We start from the raw sequence: 20,008 nt of genomic DNA on the forward strand, positions 1-20,008 counted from the left end.
AGGCTGCTATTTACAATTACCATCACAAACCGAGTAGATGACTCATTGACCCCCACACCATCCTGTCTCCTCTGGTTGGGGAGCCTCGAACCAACAACACACAGATGGGTCTCTTGTCTTTATGCCACGTGTTATAGAGAATTCTATTCGTGTTGGCAGGTGTTAGCAAGTTCATGACTGTTGCCGCCTCGTTGCTCAAATGCCTATACTACATGATCATGACCCCATTCTCAAATTTTCAAACAAGCAATAGTTTGAAAATTCAGTTTGCCTGGAAAGAAAACAAAAGAAAAGAAGAAGAAATGAGGGTAGAAAGAATTTGGTAAAGGTAGAATGAAGATCTGAATCAAGATACATGCAAGACAAAAGGGTAATAGAACAAAAATGAAGAGAAAAATCAAAGGTAAAAAGGCAGGCAAATTTGGTGGGTGGGGTATCTAGAATTGCATAATACAATTTTCTAGTAGTAATAGAAACTAGAAAGGGTCAAACAGCCATCTTGTAACTATGGGTTCCAGGGTGCCCTCCAGCTACCTAGTTGGTTGGACCTTTGGATTTTGATGGTACAAGGCCAACTTGGGTGTCTTAAGTTGAACTTGCATCAAACATAGGATTAATAAAATTCCCATGTTGTGCTTAAAAAATCTAATCAAATTAGCTACAAGGTCACCCATTTTTGACAGAAAATTCCCAGTCAAAACTTACTTTGTGGTGGGTTCCTTAATAAAGAAAAGAACAAAAGAGAAAAAAAAAAAAAGAAAGGAACATGATTCCATGTCCTAACTGCACACCATTGCGTCCTAAGTTAAGCTAACCAAAAATATCATAAATCTCCCAATGTATTGAAATTCATGGTATTAATTATAAATTAAAATATTATCATAAATAGTATTAACTAATATATTTTTTAATATTGAAATTTGTTATATCAACTATGGACTATGGCATTCGATAAAATTTTAAAAGTATTAAAAATATCTGAATCTTTTTAATAATTTGAATAATGGATAAGTATAACATCTTAAACCATGGTAAAAACAATTATACACACAAAAAGATGAAAAAGATCATAAATAAATTGCAAAAAGTAAAAAAAAGTAAAAACAGAAAGATAAAAAAAGGAATTTCCCTCCTGAATTTCTTTACAATTGGAAATTTCCCAAAAGCTGAGAACAGAAAAGAAGAAAAGTAAAAAGAAGGTTTTGGGTTCAAATTAATTACAGCAATAAAATTAAAAAATAATAATAAGAGAAATATAAAAGAGAGCAAAAATAGGGGATTATTGTAAAGAGGATGGTAAATTCCATTTTACTTCAAACTTTGATTTATTTTTTTATTTTTTATTTTTATGTTTTGGGATTATAAGCAGAGTCCAGAGAGACATGGGTGTCATTCTCCCACTCACATTCTCAACATTGCCTTCCCTTTCTTTTTCTCCTCCTCTTCCTTCCCCTAAAAGACGCAAAAGAAGAAAATTTTTGACATTAAAGCTTCCATTTTTAATTTAAATCACAATTAAAGTTTCAATTTTTTGTTGTTTTGAATAATAAAAGTTCAATCTTTTTACTTACTCTTCCATTTTAATTGGGTAGATAAAACATTATCTATTCATGAGCAGATCATTCAAATGATTTATCTAGCAGAGTCCTTGATCACAACCTTTTCTTATTGGTGCGTCTATTAATCACTTTAATCTGTTGATTATTTCTTTGCATATATATTTTTTGTCTTTTTGATTCAGAATTCTGCTGATCAAGATTGGGTTTTCTTTAATTTATCTGCTTTTTTTTAACTTGGTGAATTTATATATTTATTGCTGATGTTTATAACTTAATAAGCTTTGCTTCTGGTTGATGCTGGTGAATGTGTGCCGTGAAAGCAACCCAGTTTCAGTGGTGTCAAGGAATCAATTTAAGCCTTTACGGGCTTTATTTTTTTTTGTTTGTCATTCGTTAGTTTGTTTATGTTTTGGTCGAAAACAAATTCTGGGTTTTCAGTTTTCAAGTATGCTTTTCATTTGGATCCATGGTTGATGGGAATTTTTCTTGATTTTGAGGTTATTTAGTTGTTTTTTTTTTTTTTGCTCTCATTTTGGTTTTAAAATTGGATACTTTTCTGTTGATTCATTTATGTTGATCGAAGGAGCTGTTTAAGGAACATTGCATTTGTCTCATCTCAGTCTTCATCGCCTTGTTTATCTCTTTATGGAATAGTGTTGTTCGATTGTAGAGTTTTAAACCTATGTGGGATTAAATTAGTACTTGATGGAGTCTAATTTGGTACCCTGCTCAATGCATAAGCTAAGTTTTGACGGTTTTGATCTTTCTTTTTTTCTTGTTCGGCTAATTTATTTTATTGGAAATTCCCAGCAGGCAATTGTGGTGATTATCTTTGTTAGCAACATGAATTCTTTGTGCTTTGTCACTTGCTGGTTTGGAGGTCAGAAGATCTGTGCTACTCATTATCGATGGATAGTTAATTTGTTTTTGGCTTTCTCAATGGAGGCTCGTAAGCGAATTGCAGCTGAAATGTGGATGCCATTAGTAGATACATAGTACTATGTGTTCTTAGGAGCTAGTTTTGTTGGAACCATTTCATTGCTTCTTAGTGACACTGTTAGGATTAGGAGACTTGAATCGCATTATCTGTTATATTGTAGATGGAATTTTGATCAATTAGAACTGATTAGAAAATTCTGAATTGTATTAAAGTAGTAAAGGCAAACTCGAGTGAGTAAGGAAGAGGAAGGATAACTTATTTAGCTCCATTTGGATTAACTCGGTAGACCATTCTCTGCAATTTTAGCAATGGGGTTGCCACAAGTTTCCTCAGATGATAGTGCTGAGGAAGGTGAAGCTGCCTCTGTGGGTGCTTTTTTGCAAAGTCCACCACGGTTTGCAGGTGTCAGCACCTGTGATTTAGATGGAATGCAGAGAGGAAGTTTGAGCCAGAGTATTGGGGATTCTTTGTGTTCTTCACTAGGAGATTTTCAAAGGAAAACGTCTTTGGAGCTTTCAAAGTTCTCAGATGATACTATCAGAATTGAAGGGAAAATGAATGCTTCATCCAATGCTCGTGGACTGAAGATTGGCTCTGCCAATGTGGTTGGATCTTTTGCCACTCCTAGAAGTGAACAGAAAGCCCGAAACCCTGTTTCTAGGATTGTGGGTTTTGAATCACATGGAACAAGTAAGGTAGTAGAGGGAGTTTCTAGTGATCATGTTCAGTCTTCTGCTATTGGTGTTAGAGTTAATGAAACAGAGTCCAGTGGGTCATTAGTCAGGAAACGATTACTGTCACCATTAAATAGCATGCTTTTCTCGGATCAATTTAACGGTGACCCTCTGGACATTAGCTACAGCAGAACACAGATAAACTCCTCTTCCTTAGCTCATAAGCATTCGGACTCTGTGTCACAAGACAATAAGAAAGCAAATATTGGCAGCAAAATGAATTTCACTACATCATCCTGGTCCTTATCTAGCTGCTTGGAACATAGAAACATTTCAAATGACAAAGCTGGAACTGCATCTATATTTTTCACAGATGGTCCTTTGCTGGAAAACAAGGAACCACACCTTTCTCGTAATTTCTTATCCTCGCCTGGGTTTGATCAATTCCGAGAATCAACTAAGGTAAGGTCTCAAAGTGGAGCAATAACTGTATCCCCCCAATTGGCAACCTCACCTCCTGTTTCTTTATCACCACTTGGTCCAAAGTTCAGTGAGAGGATGACAGCTGCAGGAGGTTATGGGAATCTTAAAAGCGATATAGATGATTGTTATTCAACCTTAAGGAATAAAGAACAAACAGTTGAAAGGTTTGACTCTGGTATTATGTTTGCCCCTGAAGAAGAGGAGTTTGAGATTACAAGCAGATCATTTGAAGATATTGGTTTCTTGCACAAAGAGTTTTGCCCTTCTTCTCTGGAAAGTGCTGCTGGATTGAGCTGGCCTCTGTATCAAGAATCAGCCCCCACATCTCCATGTATGAGATTCATCAAAGGTTTGAGTGGACTTCCTGTTAGAAGATCCTTGGTTGGTTCATTTGAGGAGTCCCTATTGTCTGGAAGGTTCTTTTCTGGAAAACTCAGTCAGGTTAGTTGTAATGTTAAGTTGGATTACCTTGTTCTATTCTGAATTTGTGGCAGACATTGTTATTCACAGATGTCTGCATCACTCATTTGCTTGCTCTTATGTCTTCTATGCATAGAGGATTGATGGTTTTCTAGCTGTTCTAAGCATAACTGGTGGGACCTTCTCACCACAAGCACAGAAACTTCCATTTTCAGTAACCAGTGTGGATGGAGATTGCATTTTACTCTATTATGCATCCATAGATCTTTCAAGGAATTCGTTGTCAAATAAGTGCCGGGATCAGAAGTTGGTTAGAGGCCTTAGCAATGATGGATCACATCCTGTAAGAAGCCGGCTGCGTATTCCTATGAAAGGACGCATACAATTGGTATATGCTTCTCTCAAACTTGAAGCTTTGGTCCAGTTCTACAGCATGATATCATCTCTCTGAACTCAAATATGACCATTCTAATTGACCAAAAAGGCCTGCCACTGATTTGTAGTCTTTGCCTGGCATTTTTTTCACTCTAGTTAGGATTTGCATGTAAAACCTTGTTCAGCCCAGGTTAATATGACATCCTTCATGGGATTTTGGTATCCTAGTGGCCCATTCTTTTTGCTTTTTTCTTTTCCTAACTAATTTGTTTTAGGACCTTCTAAAATTGCATTCGGCTATGGACTTTATATGATATCCTTATCCTGTCTAGAGTATTATGTCAGAAATGGGTTTCATATCTCCTTGCTTGGTTGATATGCAGGTTCTTAGCAATCCAGAGAAAACACCTCTTCATACTTTCCTTTGCAACTATGATCTGAGTGACATGCCAGCTGGTACCAAGGTAATATTAATTTTAATCAGCGTTGTCTTTATATCTTGGTTAGCCATTTGAGAGTTTCGAATGTTACTCTAGTGATATAAATCTTACTTTACTAAATCTGTGCACTTTACAGACTATCATTATTCCATAAATATGCTTGACTAAAATGCAGTGAAAGGGTTGAATTTTCAGTTTTGTTTTGTTATTCAGTTGCTGTCATGGGTGGCTATTTGTTCTTTAGATGTTTGTGCTTCGCATAATGGGTGCAATTCTGGTGAAAATACTGAATGTCTTAGGACACTGCCATTTAGTTTCATTCTTCTAATCATATATCTGCTTGTACAATTCAGTTTGATGAAGTTTCTAATTATAAGCTCTTTCCCCTTGTTCAAATCAAAGTAGACATTCTTGCGCCAGAAGGTTACCCTAGCATCTTCTGTTCCAAATTCTGCAGAGCTGAAACGGGGGCAGATAAGTTCTGACAGCAAAGTCCAAGACAAGGTGAGGTCAACCTCACAGAAAAATTCTCCTTTATGCTATAACAGAGATGGAATGGACAGTAGTGAAGTTAAAGGCAGTGAAGGCTCTGATTTACCAGAATCAATACAAATGACTGGCTGCAACAATGACCAATGCAAGGACTACACCTGCATTGATGCATTTCACGAAACTGACCGGAAACATTCCCATGGTTGTGCTAAGATCAATGAAAATACTAACGGTGCTGGTTCTCTGCGCTATGCTCTTCATCTCCGATTTCTATGCCCTTCCCCTAAAAAATGTTCAAAGTCATTTCAGAGATGTAAATCTGATCCTGGGTCAGTGCCACAAAAGGTTGGCTCTGACAAGGATGGGGATCGGAGATTCTATTTATACAATGACTTGAGAGTGGTGTTCCCTCAACGCCATTCAGATGCTGATGAGGGCAAGGTATGTAATTTACACTTTCTTTGTATTTATATAGATACTAACTCTCTAGCAGGTTCTTTAGATTTTACAGTTTCCCCATCTGTCTAATGAGGTTGTTGCTGTCTGATGGCAGTTGAACGTGGAATACCATTATCCAGAAGATCCAAGATACTTCCATATCAGCAACTGAAACATCTAATTTACATCGCAAAAGCATGCTTTCTTTGGCCGACTTTGTACATAGTTATCACATGTTTCATTTCAGTCATCTCATCTCGAAATGGCACTAACCCTGAATGACCTGTATATACCATTACTCCCTAATAATTTGATGGGTTAAAAACTGTTAAAACTGCCTTCCTGGCTTTGTTGAAAACAGTGAATATTTTTCCGTTCTCCGGAAAGAACTTCCATGCAGCAAAAGAGGAAAAACTTTCTGGACTAGACATAGGAATTGAAGCAGAACAAAAACCTCCTCCGTGATAGGAGTGAAAGAGAAAAGAAGGGAAACTATAGATAGCGGGAAAAAAGCAGTGCCTGAAAGGCCAAGTCATCGGAGAAGTATTTGGGCTTCCTGAGTCCACTGACCAATCTGCCAGTTGTCCATGCCATGTCGGATGAAATGAAGCCCAAGTTCCACAATGCTTCCAAAGGCCTGTTCACTGTCTTGGGCACTGGGTAACAGGCCGTGTCTGGTGTAAATCATATCTTAGCAACAACTCTGACAAAATGAACCAAGCTGGTCTACGTCTGGATTTATCATGCAACCGTCCTTCTGAACCCCAATTCCTTGGAGATCAATACCATAACCATAATCTTTTTCGATTGTACAAGCTTGCTAACAATTTCCTTATGAACTGAACAGAATTAGATGTATTCGTATGTTTACCCTGGAAGCAATTCTTCTTTCTGAAAAAGTAACAAGTCGTTCTGGTTGCATACCCTTTCCAATAGTCTACTCCAGAAAATAGCAAATTTTATCTTGGATTTAGGTGACAGAATTTAGGGGGGACTCTACCTCCTAGATGTCATTCCAAGTTTCTGTCTCTTCCTTTTTGTTTTCTTTTTTTTTGTATAAGGTTGCTTGGATCGTCTAACTTGTAGTCCTTGTAGACTCCAAATGGATTTTGATCAAGTGCATGGCATTAAGGGGGAAAAGAAAGCTAACATATGGAGTTAAAAGAAAAAAAAAAGGATTATCCCAGAAGATTGAAGAGATATCACAACACAGTACAATGTGGCAGCATCACTCGAAAAGTAACACAGAAAGTTCAAAAAATGGATTGGACTTTGCTGTGCTTTCGAATCTCTAAGCTAACCTAGAACAGCCCTTTAAAGGGAAACCCCAATAACCCTAACCCACTGGAGAGTTGGGGCTCTCTCAAAATCTCTGGTTTTTGGTGCTGGAGCCTATCGGTCGGAGGCTCTCACTAGCCAAAGCCATATATACTCAAGACTAAGCTTAAATATCAAGTGTCAATCTCAATCTCTCACGTTCACATCCACTCAGTGAATGGCCAAAGAACCCTTTCCACAATACTCCCATTTCATGCATTGCACAGGGAATCTCTTTCACACACACTCTCTCTCTTTCTCTGTTTGATGATTGGCTGATTGAGTCTCCACCAATCATACCCTTCGAACGTGTCCCTATCCTTGCCTAAACTGAGGGAGGATTCCAGGGCTCTGTGCTGAGCTGTTTACAGAAACTAACAAAGAGGGAGTGGGAGATTTGGGGCAGTCACTGACATAACAAGGAAGGAGGGACGTGTTGCCACTTGCTGTCCTTTATTCCCATCCAAAAATCCCACTTTCCTTTTTTCCCATTCTGCCCATATTTCTCTCCTGCTTCCCTTATTATTTTTCTTTTTTGAATTTTAAACTGAAAAAAAAAAGGGAATTGTACAGGTACTACAACAAACTAGGCCAATGTTCAAATTTGAGAGGGTAGATGGTTCTCTGTTAGAGTCAGAATGGCTGTTGATTATTTGTTCTTGTTATTGATTGGACAAGGTGGCCCTTCCATTGTGAATTGTGAATCATAGGCCTTACACGTATCATATCTTGCCATGGGAGATGAGGTCATCTGCCCTTTGCATGGGAGGGTCATAGTGAGTCCCATGCCCAGAACTCCCCTCAGCAAGGCAATCAGGAAACTGATATGGGCACTGCCATTGTACCAGCTGAAATATATATATATATATAGCACTATAGTATTACATACTAGTAGTAAAAGAAAAATACATTATAAAAAAAAAGGTTGCCAAGAATTATTTTTGAAGAAAGGTGTTTGACAGTTGACAGATTATAACTTTCCCTAGACTTGACTATGACTTGAATCAAGAATCCTTTAACCCAAACAAAAAAATATATCAAGAACCTGCCAATGATCTTTGGAATGATAAATGCTGAATCAAAAAGGATGGTTTTAAACCTAATGCTTACATACTGTGAGAGAAAAAACACATTAAACTGTGTGCTAGATTCTAGTTTATGGGGGTCTTAGCTAGAATATAGGCAGCAATCTCACTCTGGCTCAAATGACTTTACTTTGCATCATTAACTATAAAGAGTTAGGCTTCAACAGCCATTTTTCCATAATGGTGATGAATATCAGTTACTATCTGCCAATCAATCACAATTGAAAAAGCCAAAATAAAAGAGAGAGAGAGAGAGATGATGGTCAAAGGTTATATCCATCAACAAATGTCTCAGGCATCACATCTGACGGTCTAAATCATTACTTTTTTTCCTTCATATCTCTATTCTTTCACATGGTTGTAAACCTTAATCTTGATTGAAGTTTTCACTGAGTCTGATTAGGGAGTTTAACAAAGAACCAGACTTTGATTTTAGATGTCCATGCATATCAAATTTGTTGTATTGAATATATGTTTTGCATGCATCTAGGTTACTAGCAGATTAAGAAATTTCAGAACCAGAGGGGTAATTTTGTCCTTAAACTCTATACCAATCATCGCATATCTGGTAACCTGTGTAGATGAATACAAACAAAACCTTAAACCCCATATAAAACCTGACTCCCCCCCACTCCCCCCCTTCATCCACCTCATTCCCTCTCTGTTTCTTTTTTTTCCATTGTTTTCACTCTCTGCAACTTCCATGGCAGACCCCTCGATGTACAACTTCTTCAACCAGCCTTCTTCAGCTCCAAAACCCACCAAGAAACAGCCCCAAAGAGCTTCCCCATCTGCTCCTACGAGGCTTTTCCAATGCCTTTACTGTCCAAGAAAGTTCTACACTTCTCAAGCTCTTGGAGGTCACCAAAATGCTCACAAGCGTGAACGTGCCGCAGCTCGAAGAAAGTTCCCCGTTGATCAGCCCCAACAGTTCAACCTCCACTCACAGAACCCATATACCCGCTTCCCTGCTGAGCCCCCTATGGACCACCCTGGTGCACCGTATCTTGACCAGTGGCTCGAGCCCTTCCATTCCCACCTTCCCTCAGGTGGGTTGGTTTCTCAGGGCTTTTCTGGTGTTTCTTCACCTGAGACTTTCTCTCCATCCACTGATGTTGATGACTCTGCAAATGTTGACCTCACTCTCCGTCTATAAACCTAGTTTTCTTGCCCTTTTATCTCTTCATTTCATTGTTATTTAACTTTCTTTTTCTTTTTGAAAAGTAACAATGTAGCTTCGGTGGGTTCTTCATGATCCTCCAAGTAAGCTTACCTGAGAGTTAAAGAAAAAAGAAGAGGGTTTTGAGGGTGGATGGTTACTTTAAAACGTTTCAGCTCTGGGGGGGTTTGAGTTCAAAGTTCGTTCAGGATTTCTTATTTTCTGAATGGATATTTTTGTTATGTTTTCTTGAGTTAAAAGTTGTGATGTTGATGTTCTTAGTCCCTCTGTTGATAGTAACTTGCATGATGATGATGGCTAATTAATGCTTGCTTATCATTTTTTCTCTCACTTCCTCCCTGACATATTTTAATCTGAAATGGTAATCTGAGAACTTCCGTTTCATGTTTGTAATTCATCTGCTCCAGGGTTCAAGAGTTAGGATATCCAAGATCCAACTCTTTGCCATTTCCATTTTAATTCCTTGCTAGGGCAGAAAATGCAGCACCTGGCTACATATATACATATATATATATATATATATATACACATATATATATGTATATACATATATATGGTTTATTGCTCTTGAAAATTGGTTTAAAAAAGGGGTCTTAACTTTTGCTTGACCTCTGTACTGATCAGACTGCTATCCCTCCTAACTTGAACAGAAATTTTTCATTTTAGTTTTTTCCTTTCCTTTTTGGACTGACATTTTTTTTTCTCAATCATCATCATCACTGTTAGGTCACCGTTTTGGACAGTGGTGATGGAATGTGAAATGGATTAGTTTGATAGTTTTTCTATCACTATTGATTTAGATAAAAGCTTGATAATTATTTAATGGATGGATTGGTAGTTGCTAGTTTATGAGTGATTGAATAAGAACTGATCCAGAAGCTAAAAGTTAAAAGAGTCTGATGAAGTTTGCATCAACTCATTAAAAAAAAGTGTGGGGGAATACCCTAATCACTCAGAATGGAAATTTCCTTGCTTTTCTGCATTAGAACAAACTCTCAATGCATTCTTCTCCTAAAAATGTCTCCTAAGGATTCAGATAATTGTTGGGTTATTATTGCTTGCCAATCTTTTCAATCATGTATACCATCTATGGTTACTCAGACTTAGGAATATGAGTTACATGCGGATATAAGTTGAACACTGATGTATTCAATTTTTTTTTCTTGAATCACACCTTGTATTTGAGAATCGAGGTTTCATATGCATTTGTTTGCACGAATTAAAAAAAATAAGAGTCGGAGTAACAATTGTATACCATCTTTACTTTCAAAGTTTTGCTCATTAACCTACTAATTGACTGTGATGATGCTGATTAATTTCTCTATGCATGAGTCAGTGGAGGTGTGGAGGAAGTGTTAGTTCACAGATTTTCACTCAAATCAACTCCTTGCTTTGTTTCTGACAGATAAATAGAAGAAACAAGGTGTATCCTTCCAAGCAAAATCAATGTTCTTATTGCATTCCAATAAGTTCATCAAAAACGACTGAACAAGAGAAATAAATGTGATATTAACATAATAATATTCCAGCCAAAAGAGAACTCATGTTGCTAATATGACCCATGGATAAAAACAATGGCTTTGTAGCTCAAAGAAATTACAGTATGCTTCCTTACATACACCATGCCCTATTAGCTAGATACTGAGAATGCTATCAAGTTGGTTTGACAGAATGTCTGCATTCCTTTATCCTTACTACCCCTACGCTCGTTCCATTGTTTGTGGTCGAGCATCAATCTTTGTTTTATTCCTTCTTTCTTGGGACTTTCTAATAAAGATACAGAATTAATTCCGTGTTAAAGTCTGTATTTGCTCTGCAAAACCTCAGTGCAAACTCTGCCTATGCTGTTTTGACATGCAATGATGCAACCTTTCATTGGGGGAAGGTTATTGAGCTTCTCTAAGGAGACAAATTTTCAAAGCTCAAAAGTTGGAACTTCAGCTGTGAAGCCATGCGTGGCCCGGTATAGCAACCGAGGCAATAAATTCCTATAGGGATCTTTTTCTCTTTTTTCCTTGAGGTAGGCCATGCATCTCTCAACCTCTGACTTTACATGTAAATACAATTCTTGAGATATCTCGCTGTTTCTTAGCTCTTGTTTCCTCCCTTCAAAACATACAGAATTATGTCAATCAAAGATCAGAGCTGAAAATCGGAATCCCAGTATGTATTTTACCACATCCAGCAAAGCCAATTTGGACTCATGTTCGGAAATACCAACTGTTTTAGAACTTTAGAATGCATTTTATCAGCACAAAAGCTTTCTTTTGAAACAAAGATTCATTCATGGCATGGTTAACACAGGCCAGTATTATTATCAAGGCTAACTAAATAATTGTTGATTACGTAATATCGATAGATATTCAAGAATATAGATTGTAAATAGACAGTACCTTCAGTTTCGATAGGTTTCCCGAAATAATAATAGAACCGGCCTGGTAATTTAGGAAGAACTCCAGGGAGGTGGACATCCTGGTTGGACACCTCACCATTTGCATCAGTCCTATCATCACAATATTGTAAGGACACCAAACAGAGATTAGTGATGCCAGGGGAAGTAATGGCTATTGTGGAAAAGTTAAAATGCAAGGTATGCTTTAGATAAATGGGAGAGGATTTAAAGGAATTCAGCAGGAGAAGAAAATCGTAGTACCTCAATTGCACAGATTCTTCTGTGAGTTCTTTTATGAACGACCTCAAGGGAGGAATGTGCATTTGGTCATTGTAATCAAAAACTAGCTGACAACAGTAAATGTGCAATTCTCTATGTGAGAGAGAGAGAGAGAGACATCAACTTAAACCTAGTGATATAGAACATCAATAAAACAAAAAAAAAAAAAAAAAAGGAAGAAAGGAGAGGATGATGCACAATGCTTCACAGGATATGCAATTCAACTCAAATATAAAATTCATTATATATAATGCACAAACATCTAGAACCTTTTAGATTTGAGATGTTTATAGCAGAGTCATTGATTAATCTCAAGTCGCTGCTATCTTCTCATTTTTGCCAGGTTTAGAATGAGCTGGGGAATGCAGGTTTCATTAACTGAGTATCTAAAGGAGAAAATTCATAAAATAAAATCAGAATCAAGTGTTTCAAAAGATCAAATGTTTCCATATATATGCTCCAAAAGTAAGATGCTATGGTAGACACTAGCATTAGAAACTTCTGCGCGAGTGCACTATGAAACGTGCCAGGCTTACCTCACCAACATCATCTTCTCCAACCACGCCAAAGGGTACAATTTTGGTTCCAAATCTAGATGCCATCCTGACAAACTCAGACCGTTCTGGCCAGAATAACTTGTATTCTTCTCCCTGAAAAAAATATGTACTGTTTAGTATCCTGGAGTATCTTAGCCCTTCAAACTTTTAAGAAGTGCACCTAGCATTGGTGGTTTGCAATAAACACAAAAATTGTCATGCTCATCAGCACGTTTTCTTTACAGTCCTAGATGAATTAACTTATAAATTACAACTAGATAGAGTAGAATCAAGAAGATAAGAAATTGGTTGGAATTACATCATAAGAAGCAATAATTTTCCTTCATAAGTTAAGTGATCAAAATTAGACCGAGAAGACATATAGTGAAAATTTATAGGATTTATATCTTGAGAGAGAGAGAGAAGTGGATACTGTATCTGACCCCATTGTAATCATCTACTTTTTAATTACAACAGAAGCATGGAACTTGAGTGGAACAAATTAAAGCTAGTGTAAACTTACAATTTTTGCGTTAGAAGTCTGAACTCCAATCAAGATGAACATTGAACTAATTTTCAGAAAGTAAAGGTCCTTGTGAAATTTAATAATTACCTTCCTGTGAAGAGCCTCACGCACACCCCCAGGATACAGTAGGACATGAGACTTTGAAGACAGAAGTTTGTAGAAGTTGGGTCCTGACACAGGAACTGCACCCATCAGTCTAAATGTGTCGAATGCAGCTAGGTCAACCATGTTGCCTTCTCTCAATCTAAAAAACATCATTGGATGGGCTATCCCTCGCAAAAGAATATTTCTCTCCATAAAAAACTGAATCACCATTGGAGCCAATTCAAATCCCAGCAACATGTGATAGCCAACATACAAGACTGGTCCCTCTGAGGGGATCCCAGCAAGGCCCCTCACCACCTCGCCATCCTCTAAAGTTGACAGCATCACAGGACTAGTGGCAGCAACTACCCATCTAGGAATAACAATATTGTGAGACGATATTATTATAAATTGATGTGCTTGTACAACTAACAAGACCTGCTATAATGAGTAAAGACCAATGTGGTCATATATAGCTGTTGTCAACTAAAGACATATAGATCAGCAAGGCTGACAACAGGTAAACCCTTGCCAGCCATTAACTTTTAGATGCCTTGGACACAGACAATGCCATTCTTCCGGAGCCTTCAGATACCTATGATTTATTCCTGTTAATGCAATTTACACACAAGTTATCATATAGGATAATTTTTACCTATTTGATTCATATATTTTCTTGAATTCATAAGGTGTTGGTGGAATGTAATCTGACACATAGTCAAGGTATTTTCCACGACGATAGAAACTAGCACCCTTGATGCTTGTTACCAAATCAACATCGTCTTCCTGCATCGAATGAGCAGAACTGTGATGAGTACTATAAGAAGTTATGAAATGATATTTCAAGCAAAACTTGTGTACGGACTCAGCATTACTATTGAAATGTATGCACCAGCACACACAGATACAAAAAATGCACAATATGCTTGCTTACTTAAACATGCACAATTATTACTAAGATATCAGTTTGCGTCGCCTCTTTCTGGCCTTAATTTTCTTCAAATTCATTTCATTTGCATAACGCTGATTATTTAAACATCATGGGAGAGAGATAGAGTCCTACTAAGAAGAGAAAATGCCCACTTTCTTCGAACAAACGTATCTCACTTTTTGGCAACATGCGGCGAAGTCTTTGGACTTCCTCTTGACTAGGCAACAGCTGATCCTTTCCACTATTAAGAAAAACAGAAAATATCACCCATCATCACCACAAGGGCCCCAAACTTGGAAAGAATATATGCTAAAAAATCAATGAGATATAATAACAATGGATTGCGCTGATGATCAAGGATGACCTGCAAAGTATCAGTGCTTGAACTTTTACAGCATGGAGGTGTGAATTGGCAGATGCAGAAGCAGATTTAAGCAGCTGTAGCTTCCAGAGAAGTGTTTCTCTAGGTAACATATCAGCCAGAACCTGAGGCATCCCAAGAAGATCCTGTGATGATAGCACTCCAACATTTTGGAGCGGCAGAAGTCCCTTCACCACATTTTCCCATGCCATCCTCAAAGGATCACCTAAATATATGCCATTGCTCAAATCTCATCAATGTTCTTAATTATTTACGATTATAAACAACAAGAATAGATCTACCAAAAGTGATGCTATAGTTTCTCTATTTTACATTTTTTTTCAACTACATACTGATAACATCCGGTTTTTTAGGCTACTAGACTAAACATAAACAGTTATATACCTCAGGTAACTAGCAAGGTCCACAAAATGGAAAGTTGAAGAACAGACTCCAAACCTGACACCAAGTCCAGCATGTAGGGGAGGTTCAGCAAGAGTTGATCAGGCATGAGTTCCAGTAAAGGTATTAGAGATTGTAACTGTGACCTATTGAATGATGTAGCTGCAAAAAGAAACATGATCAGAAAGCATAAACACTTTTAATATTGCAGTGATCAACATCACTCCTTACAAAAAGCCAATTTCCTTGGTTTGAATTGTACATCTTACTTAAGCTAAACATGACAGCATTAGTCATCGTATACATTTTTTGGTTACAATCCTTTATAAGATTACACTACAAACCAGTCCTTTTTATAGTCAATAGGATTATTACAACATAAGTTCACACCTGGATTAGCCAAAATTAGCACAAGATCAATGTCAGGGTTACGAGCAGCGACATCTAAGGCAATGCATCCTCCAAGAGATTCCCCAACAAGATAAATTGGTCGGCCTGGTGATCTCTCGCACCCTGACCTTACTGTTCTTTCAACCAGCTTCACTAGGTCTAAGGAAGTAATAAAAAAAAAAAAGGAAAAGCAAATAGAAGAGAAGAGAAGAAAAATGAAACTTAAAATTTTAATTACTCATAAAATTATAATAAATATGATCAATTTTTGTTTTATTTAATAAAAAAAAGTAAAAATAGACATTCAATTTTGAAATATTTAAAAATAATACTAATTATCAAAAAAGGCTTAACAATGGATTCACGTGTTTCTTGAGAGAATCAAGTTGATAATAATAAGAAATTTTCCTCCAAAAATTTTGAATTTATTGTACTATGCTTTGAAAGGCAGAATGGGCATATGTGACATTCTAGCTCTTACTATGAAAGATTTTGTCATTGAGTAATGATTACTTTGCTTTTGTACTTTTTTGATAAGTCCAAAGGTCAAAAAGGACCACGTCAAATGCTCCTATTTTTTTTTTTTCAATATTGCCGCCGACCCATGAGGATAGGATATTCTACTTTTATTATTATTATTACTATTATACTTTTAAAAGGAATAAACAAATCAAAATGAAAAAATGGAAATGCTATTCTAAAAATTAAAAACTAATAATTTCTTTTTTTTATATTTTCCTTTTCGAAATGTTTTAAAATATTTTTTTCCACACCCAATATTTTTATATTTTTAATATTACAAACTTACTTTTCATGATTTTTTTTTCATATTAAAAATATCAAATATTTATATTATCATTTTTTTAATTTTAATATAAAATATATTAAAAATCAAAATTTTTATCTCAATCTTCAAAAAAAAAAAAAAAACTGACATAACAAATTATAATCAAATTTATGTCGGCATTTGCTTAACTGCTACCCAAGAAAACAAAATGCTACCTAACCCAAAAAAAAAACCTTAAAACTGAGGGGATAAAATGGAGATATGTTTTACCTGCAAATGACGTTCTATCCTTAACTGGAATATGCAAACACCACATATCGAAAATCCTTCATTCAATTTTAACACCCAAAAAACAAACCTTCATTTAATAAATTAAAAAAATATATAAATTTTAAAATAAAATAAAGCACATAAAAATCATAATCAAAACGTTACCTTAATTGTTGTAAAAATAAAAAAAATAAACATTTAGAGAGGAGAAAAAGTAATTAATAATAAATAAAAAGAAAAATAATTTTCTCACTAACTTTCCGAGTTTATGATGATGCCTTATGAGTCCAAGCCCTGTGCCATCAATCCCTGTAATGTAAATTGTTTCACAAACTCAGCACTCAATTTTAGTTTCCTACTCAAAAATCATCCCAAAAGGCTAGAGAGAAAGAGATGGTAAAAAGGTTGATGATTAAGCTTTTCGGTTAATGACAAAGCTATCATCATTTCTTTATCAATTCCCAGAAAAGTGAAAAAGGAGGATTTCATTTTCAAACACCTCCGGGAAAATGATTTCCATGAAAAGAGAGAGAGAGAGAGAGAGAGAGAGAGAGAGAGAGATGAACCAGGCAAAAACAGAAGGAGAGGAGAATCGGGAGTGTGGGACCCGCACTCCAAAGGAGAGAACCACCGAGGCGGCCCGCCGTCCGATCTGATCAAGTCTTTGCACTCTTCGAAATAATCTTTCAACTTCTTCCGGTTCTCCTCCGTCATCTCGTCCAGGTTCCAGTAAACATTTGATATTAACTCACTTTCTTCCTTCCTTCTCTTCGTCTTCTTCTCCGACAGCCTTCCGTTCTCTACGAAACTCGTCGTCGTCGTCGCCGCCGACGATATCTGCTCTGTCGACACCGCCATCCGTCGAGATAAACTTACACCCCGGTCCCTCCCTGAATTCCCGGATGTTGACATCACCGATGAACCGGCGAGAAACTGACAAGCTCTGGTTGCCGCCATGGTGGAACGAACTTCGTCTCACTCTCTTTCCAGCTAACTGATCGAAGCAACCGCGGAAATGGTAATAATTTAACAAAAGAAAGATGATTCTCGTGAAACGATTGAATAATGATTAAATGTAACAAAATAGGATAACTAGATAAATCGAAACGTTGGTTCTCGGTAGTGGAGGCTTTTTTTTTTTTGTAAATTGTAAGAATCGGACAAGACAGGGGAGCTTTTAACTGGCTGGTTGATTTGTCGAGATTTCCGCAAGTCTGTCTTGGTCGAAGGGTTTTGTTACGGTACTACGCAGCTGGATGATTAAAATCCACTAACAGTCTAACGCTACATTTTTGACACGTAATCTAAATGCATTAAATTTGTCTTAAATGAGGTTCTAATTATGAATGTTAATTAAAGTTTGGGATTACTTAATAAGGTAATAAAATATTACAATTTGGATAATAATTAAAAGCATTGTGTTTTAAATTGTATTTGAAATTAATTGTTTGCATAAATTGGTATGTTCCAAGAAATAAATATTAAGAAGTTTATTGAAGTTTATCATTGTTCTTTTATTATATTGAATGTTATGATTAAATTATGCAATTAGTGTCTATATTCTATCAAAGTGATGGATTTAGTTTTTATATAATAAATTTGTAAAAATTGAGTCCTTATATTTTTTTAAAGTTGATAATGCCAGCCCAATGTGTTAAAAAATTTCTATTATCCATAATGATATGGCATTTGTTTCTGTTGACGCGGTATTTTTTTACTTATGTGATATTGAATTTGATGATATGATGATGATAATAATATAACAGTTCACGAATGATGCAATAGTAGTGTTAATATGACGTGACCAAGTATTAACATGAACTTTATAAGTGTAAACATAAAATTATTCAACGTGAAAACTAATGATTTTAATTGGGATTAGAAAAGAAACAGGTGAAAAATTCAAATAGCTTTTTAGGATTTATGAAAAAAGTATTGTGAGACACTGAAAAATTAAATTTTTGTACTCTATAATTTAAAACTATGTAAAGAATGTTGTGAAATAGATAAAAAAAAATATCACATTATCATATTTAATGCCACATTAAGTAAAAAAAAAAAAACATATCAGCATAAATTATAAAAAAAAGTTAACATTGTTGACAATTGAATTGACATTATCAATTTTAGAAAGTATAAAAATTCAATTTTTATAAATTATTGTATATAAACTAAATCCACCACTTTGATAGAATATAAAGACTAATTTCATAATTTAATCAAATTTTATCATTAACGAAATTGAAATACACCATACAATATTTTGTTGATGTAAGTCGCAAATTTTCATCAATTTTTTATTTCATGTTAAAATTAACAAAATTAAAAATATAATATTAAAATTTAACAAAATTGAAATATAGTCACAAAATTTAAAGTTGACTTGTGATATAATGACAACTTTGACCATAAAAGAGGCATAGCTACACAATGAAGGAAAAATAGCATTTATAGAATATATGATCCAAGGACACCTACGCAACTATATGATGTTTTCCTTCATCTTTTATGAATTACACTCCTCTACACTTGTACATCAATCATTATTGATTTAGACAAAATTTAAGTATGATTAGTAGTTCCTTTTAAAATTATATAAAATAGTAATTTATGTTTATAAAAATTCATTTCACTATGGGCGACGTAATGAAAGGTAACTTTTTCTTATTTATTTTTATTGCCTCCAAATAAATCCTTAAACTATTCAAAAAAGTCAATTGTCAATTATCAATTATAAAAATTAAGCTAGAGAAAGCTTTTCTTTTAATTTTTTTTTTCAAATTCTTAACTGATAAATTTTGGACATGTGGACGAGTAAAAAAAAGAAAAATAAAAATTCTAATCAATAATTTTATACCACGTCATTTGCCACGTAACAATATTGTCATTAAAATGACATGTCAACCTATTACATAGCAGTTGATATGGCATAAAAAATGTCAATTGTAATAGTCAACGGATAGTAAGAGAGGCTTATTTAACTTAAAATAAAAGTTCATGAGCTTATTTGAAATATAATAAAAATATAAAAACTTAATTAATTTTTTTGAGATAATTCAATAGCTTATTTGAATATTTAACAAATATATATATATGGAAATTCATTTCATTATCAGCAACACAATAAAAAAGCAATTTTTTCTTATTTGAGTAAATAAATTAATCTCATCAAATGTTAAATTTTTATAGAGCCTCTGAATTAAAATTTGTTTTAAACATTAGAATTTTTTTGGACACAATAAATATTGCTCTCTTGTCCAATTTTTTATGTCCATATTTCCTTTTGGGAAATAGTACTCACTTTGTCCTTTTTTTTTGTTCATCTTTCTTTTTTGCGATATCCCAAAATAAAGTTCTTTTGTCTTTTTTAAATATTGCATTTTTTTCTACATTATAAATTTGTTTTTCATGATTTTTTTTACTTTTTCATATTAAAAAATATTGAACATCTATATTATAAAAAAAATTCAAATTTAATATAAAATACATTAAAACTAAACCTTTAAACTTAAGTTCCATGAAAGCTAGAGAGACAAAGAAAAAAAGACGGAAAGAATATGTATTTAAATTGCTTAATATAGCAATAGAAATTTGATCTATGAAGAATAAATTGATCACCAACTTAATAAATAAGATTTATTATAAGT

General features: G+C 35.1%; 3 protein-coding genes across 5 annotated transcripts; 2 read left to right on the top strand and 1 right to left on the bottom strand.

The window, feature by feature from the left end:
- LOC18601084 lies at window positions 1,386-6,742 on the top strand. Of its 2 annotated transcripts, none has more exons than XM_018119591.1 (6): window positions 1,386-1,671; window positions 2,373-4,097; window positions 4,213-4,464; window positions 4,835-4,915; window positions 5,297-5,824; window positions 5,937-6,742. In XM_018119591.1, exons 2-6 carry the CDS (start codon window positions 2,808-2,810, stop codon window positions 5,991-5,993), a joined length of 2,208 nt encoding a protein of 735 aa, XP_017975080.1. In that variant the 5' UTR covers window positions 1,386-1,671; window positions 2,373-2,807; the 3' UTR covers window positions 5,994-6,742. The 2 variants fall into 2 exon arrangements, with proteins under 2 accessions (XP_017975080.1, XP_007031964.2); XM_007031902.2 differs by having other exon boundaries at window positions 1,525-1,671; window positions 2,370-4,097.
- On the top strand, window positions 8,927-9,379 carry LOC18601085 (zinc finger protein KNUCKLES). Its single transcript, XM_018119670.1, has one exon. It carries the CDS (start codon window positions 8,927-8,929, stop codon window positions 9,377-9,379), a length of 453 nt encoding a protein of 150 aa, XP_017975159.1.
- Window positions 10,830-17,585, bottom strand: LOC18601086 (acyltransferase-like protein At3g26840, chloroplastic). Of its 2 annotated transcripts, none has more exons than XM_007031904.2 (13): window positions 16,928-17,579; window positions 16,619-16,670; window positions 16,362-16,417; window positions 15,305-15,463; window positions 14,972-15,076; window positions 14,516-14,738; window positions 14,284-14,392; window positions 13,876-14,006; window positions 13,224-13,593; window positions 12,611-12,724; window positions 12,057-12,142; window positions 11,797-11,906; window positions 10,830-11,509 (listed from the first exon to the last, which is right to left on the bottom strand). In XM_007031904.2, the coding sequence occupies exons 1-13, from the start codon at window positions 17,316-17,318 to the stop codon at window positions 11,319-11,321; spliced, it is 2,097 nt and encodes a 698-aa protein (XP_007031966.2). In that variant the 5' UTR covers window positions 17,319-17,579; the 3' UTR covers window positions 10,830-11,318. The 2 variants fall into 2 exon arrangements, 1 of the variants encoding a protein (XP_007031966.2); XR_001927546.1 differs by lacking the exon at window positions 10,830-11,509 and adding an exon at window positions 12,344-12,460 and having other exon boundaries at window positions 16,928-17,585.

Source organism: Theobroma cacao, chromosome 4, assembly GCF_000208745.1.
Source record: "Theobroma cacao cultivar B97-61/B2 chromosome 4, Criollo_cocoa_genome_V2, whole genome shotgun sequence".
Classification (NCBI taxonomy): domain Eukaryota; kingdom Viridiplantae; phylum Streptophyta; class Magnoliopsida; order Malvales; family Malvaceae; genus Theobroma; species Theobroma cacao.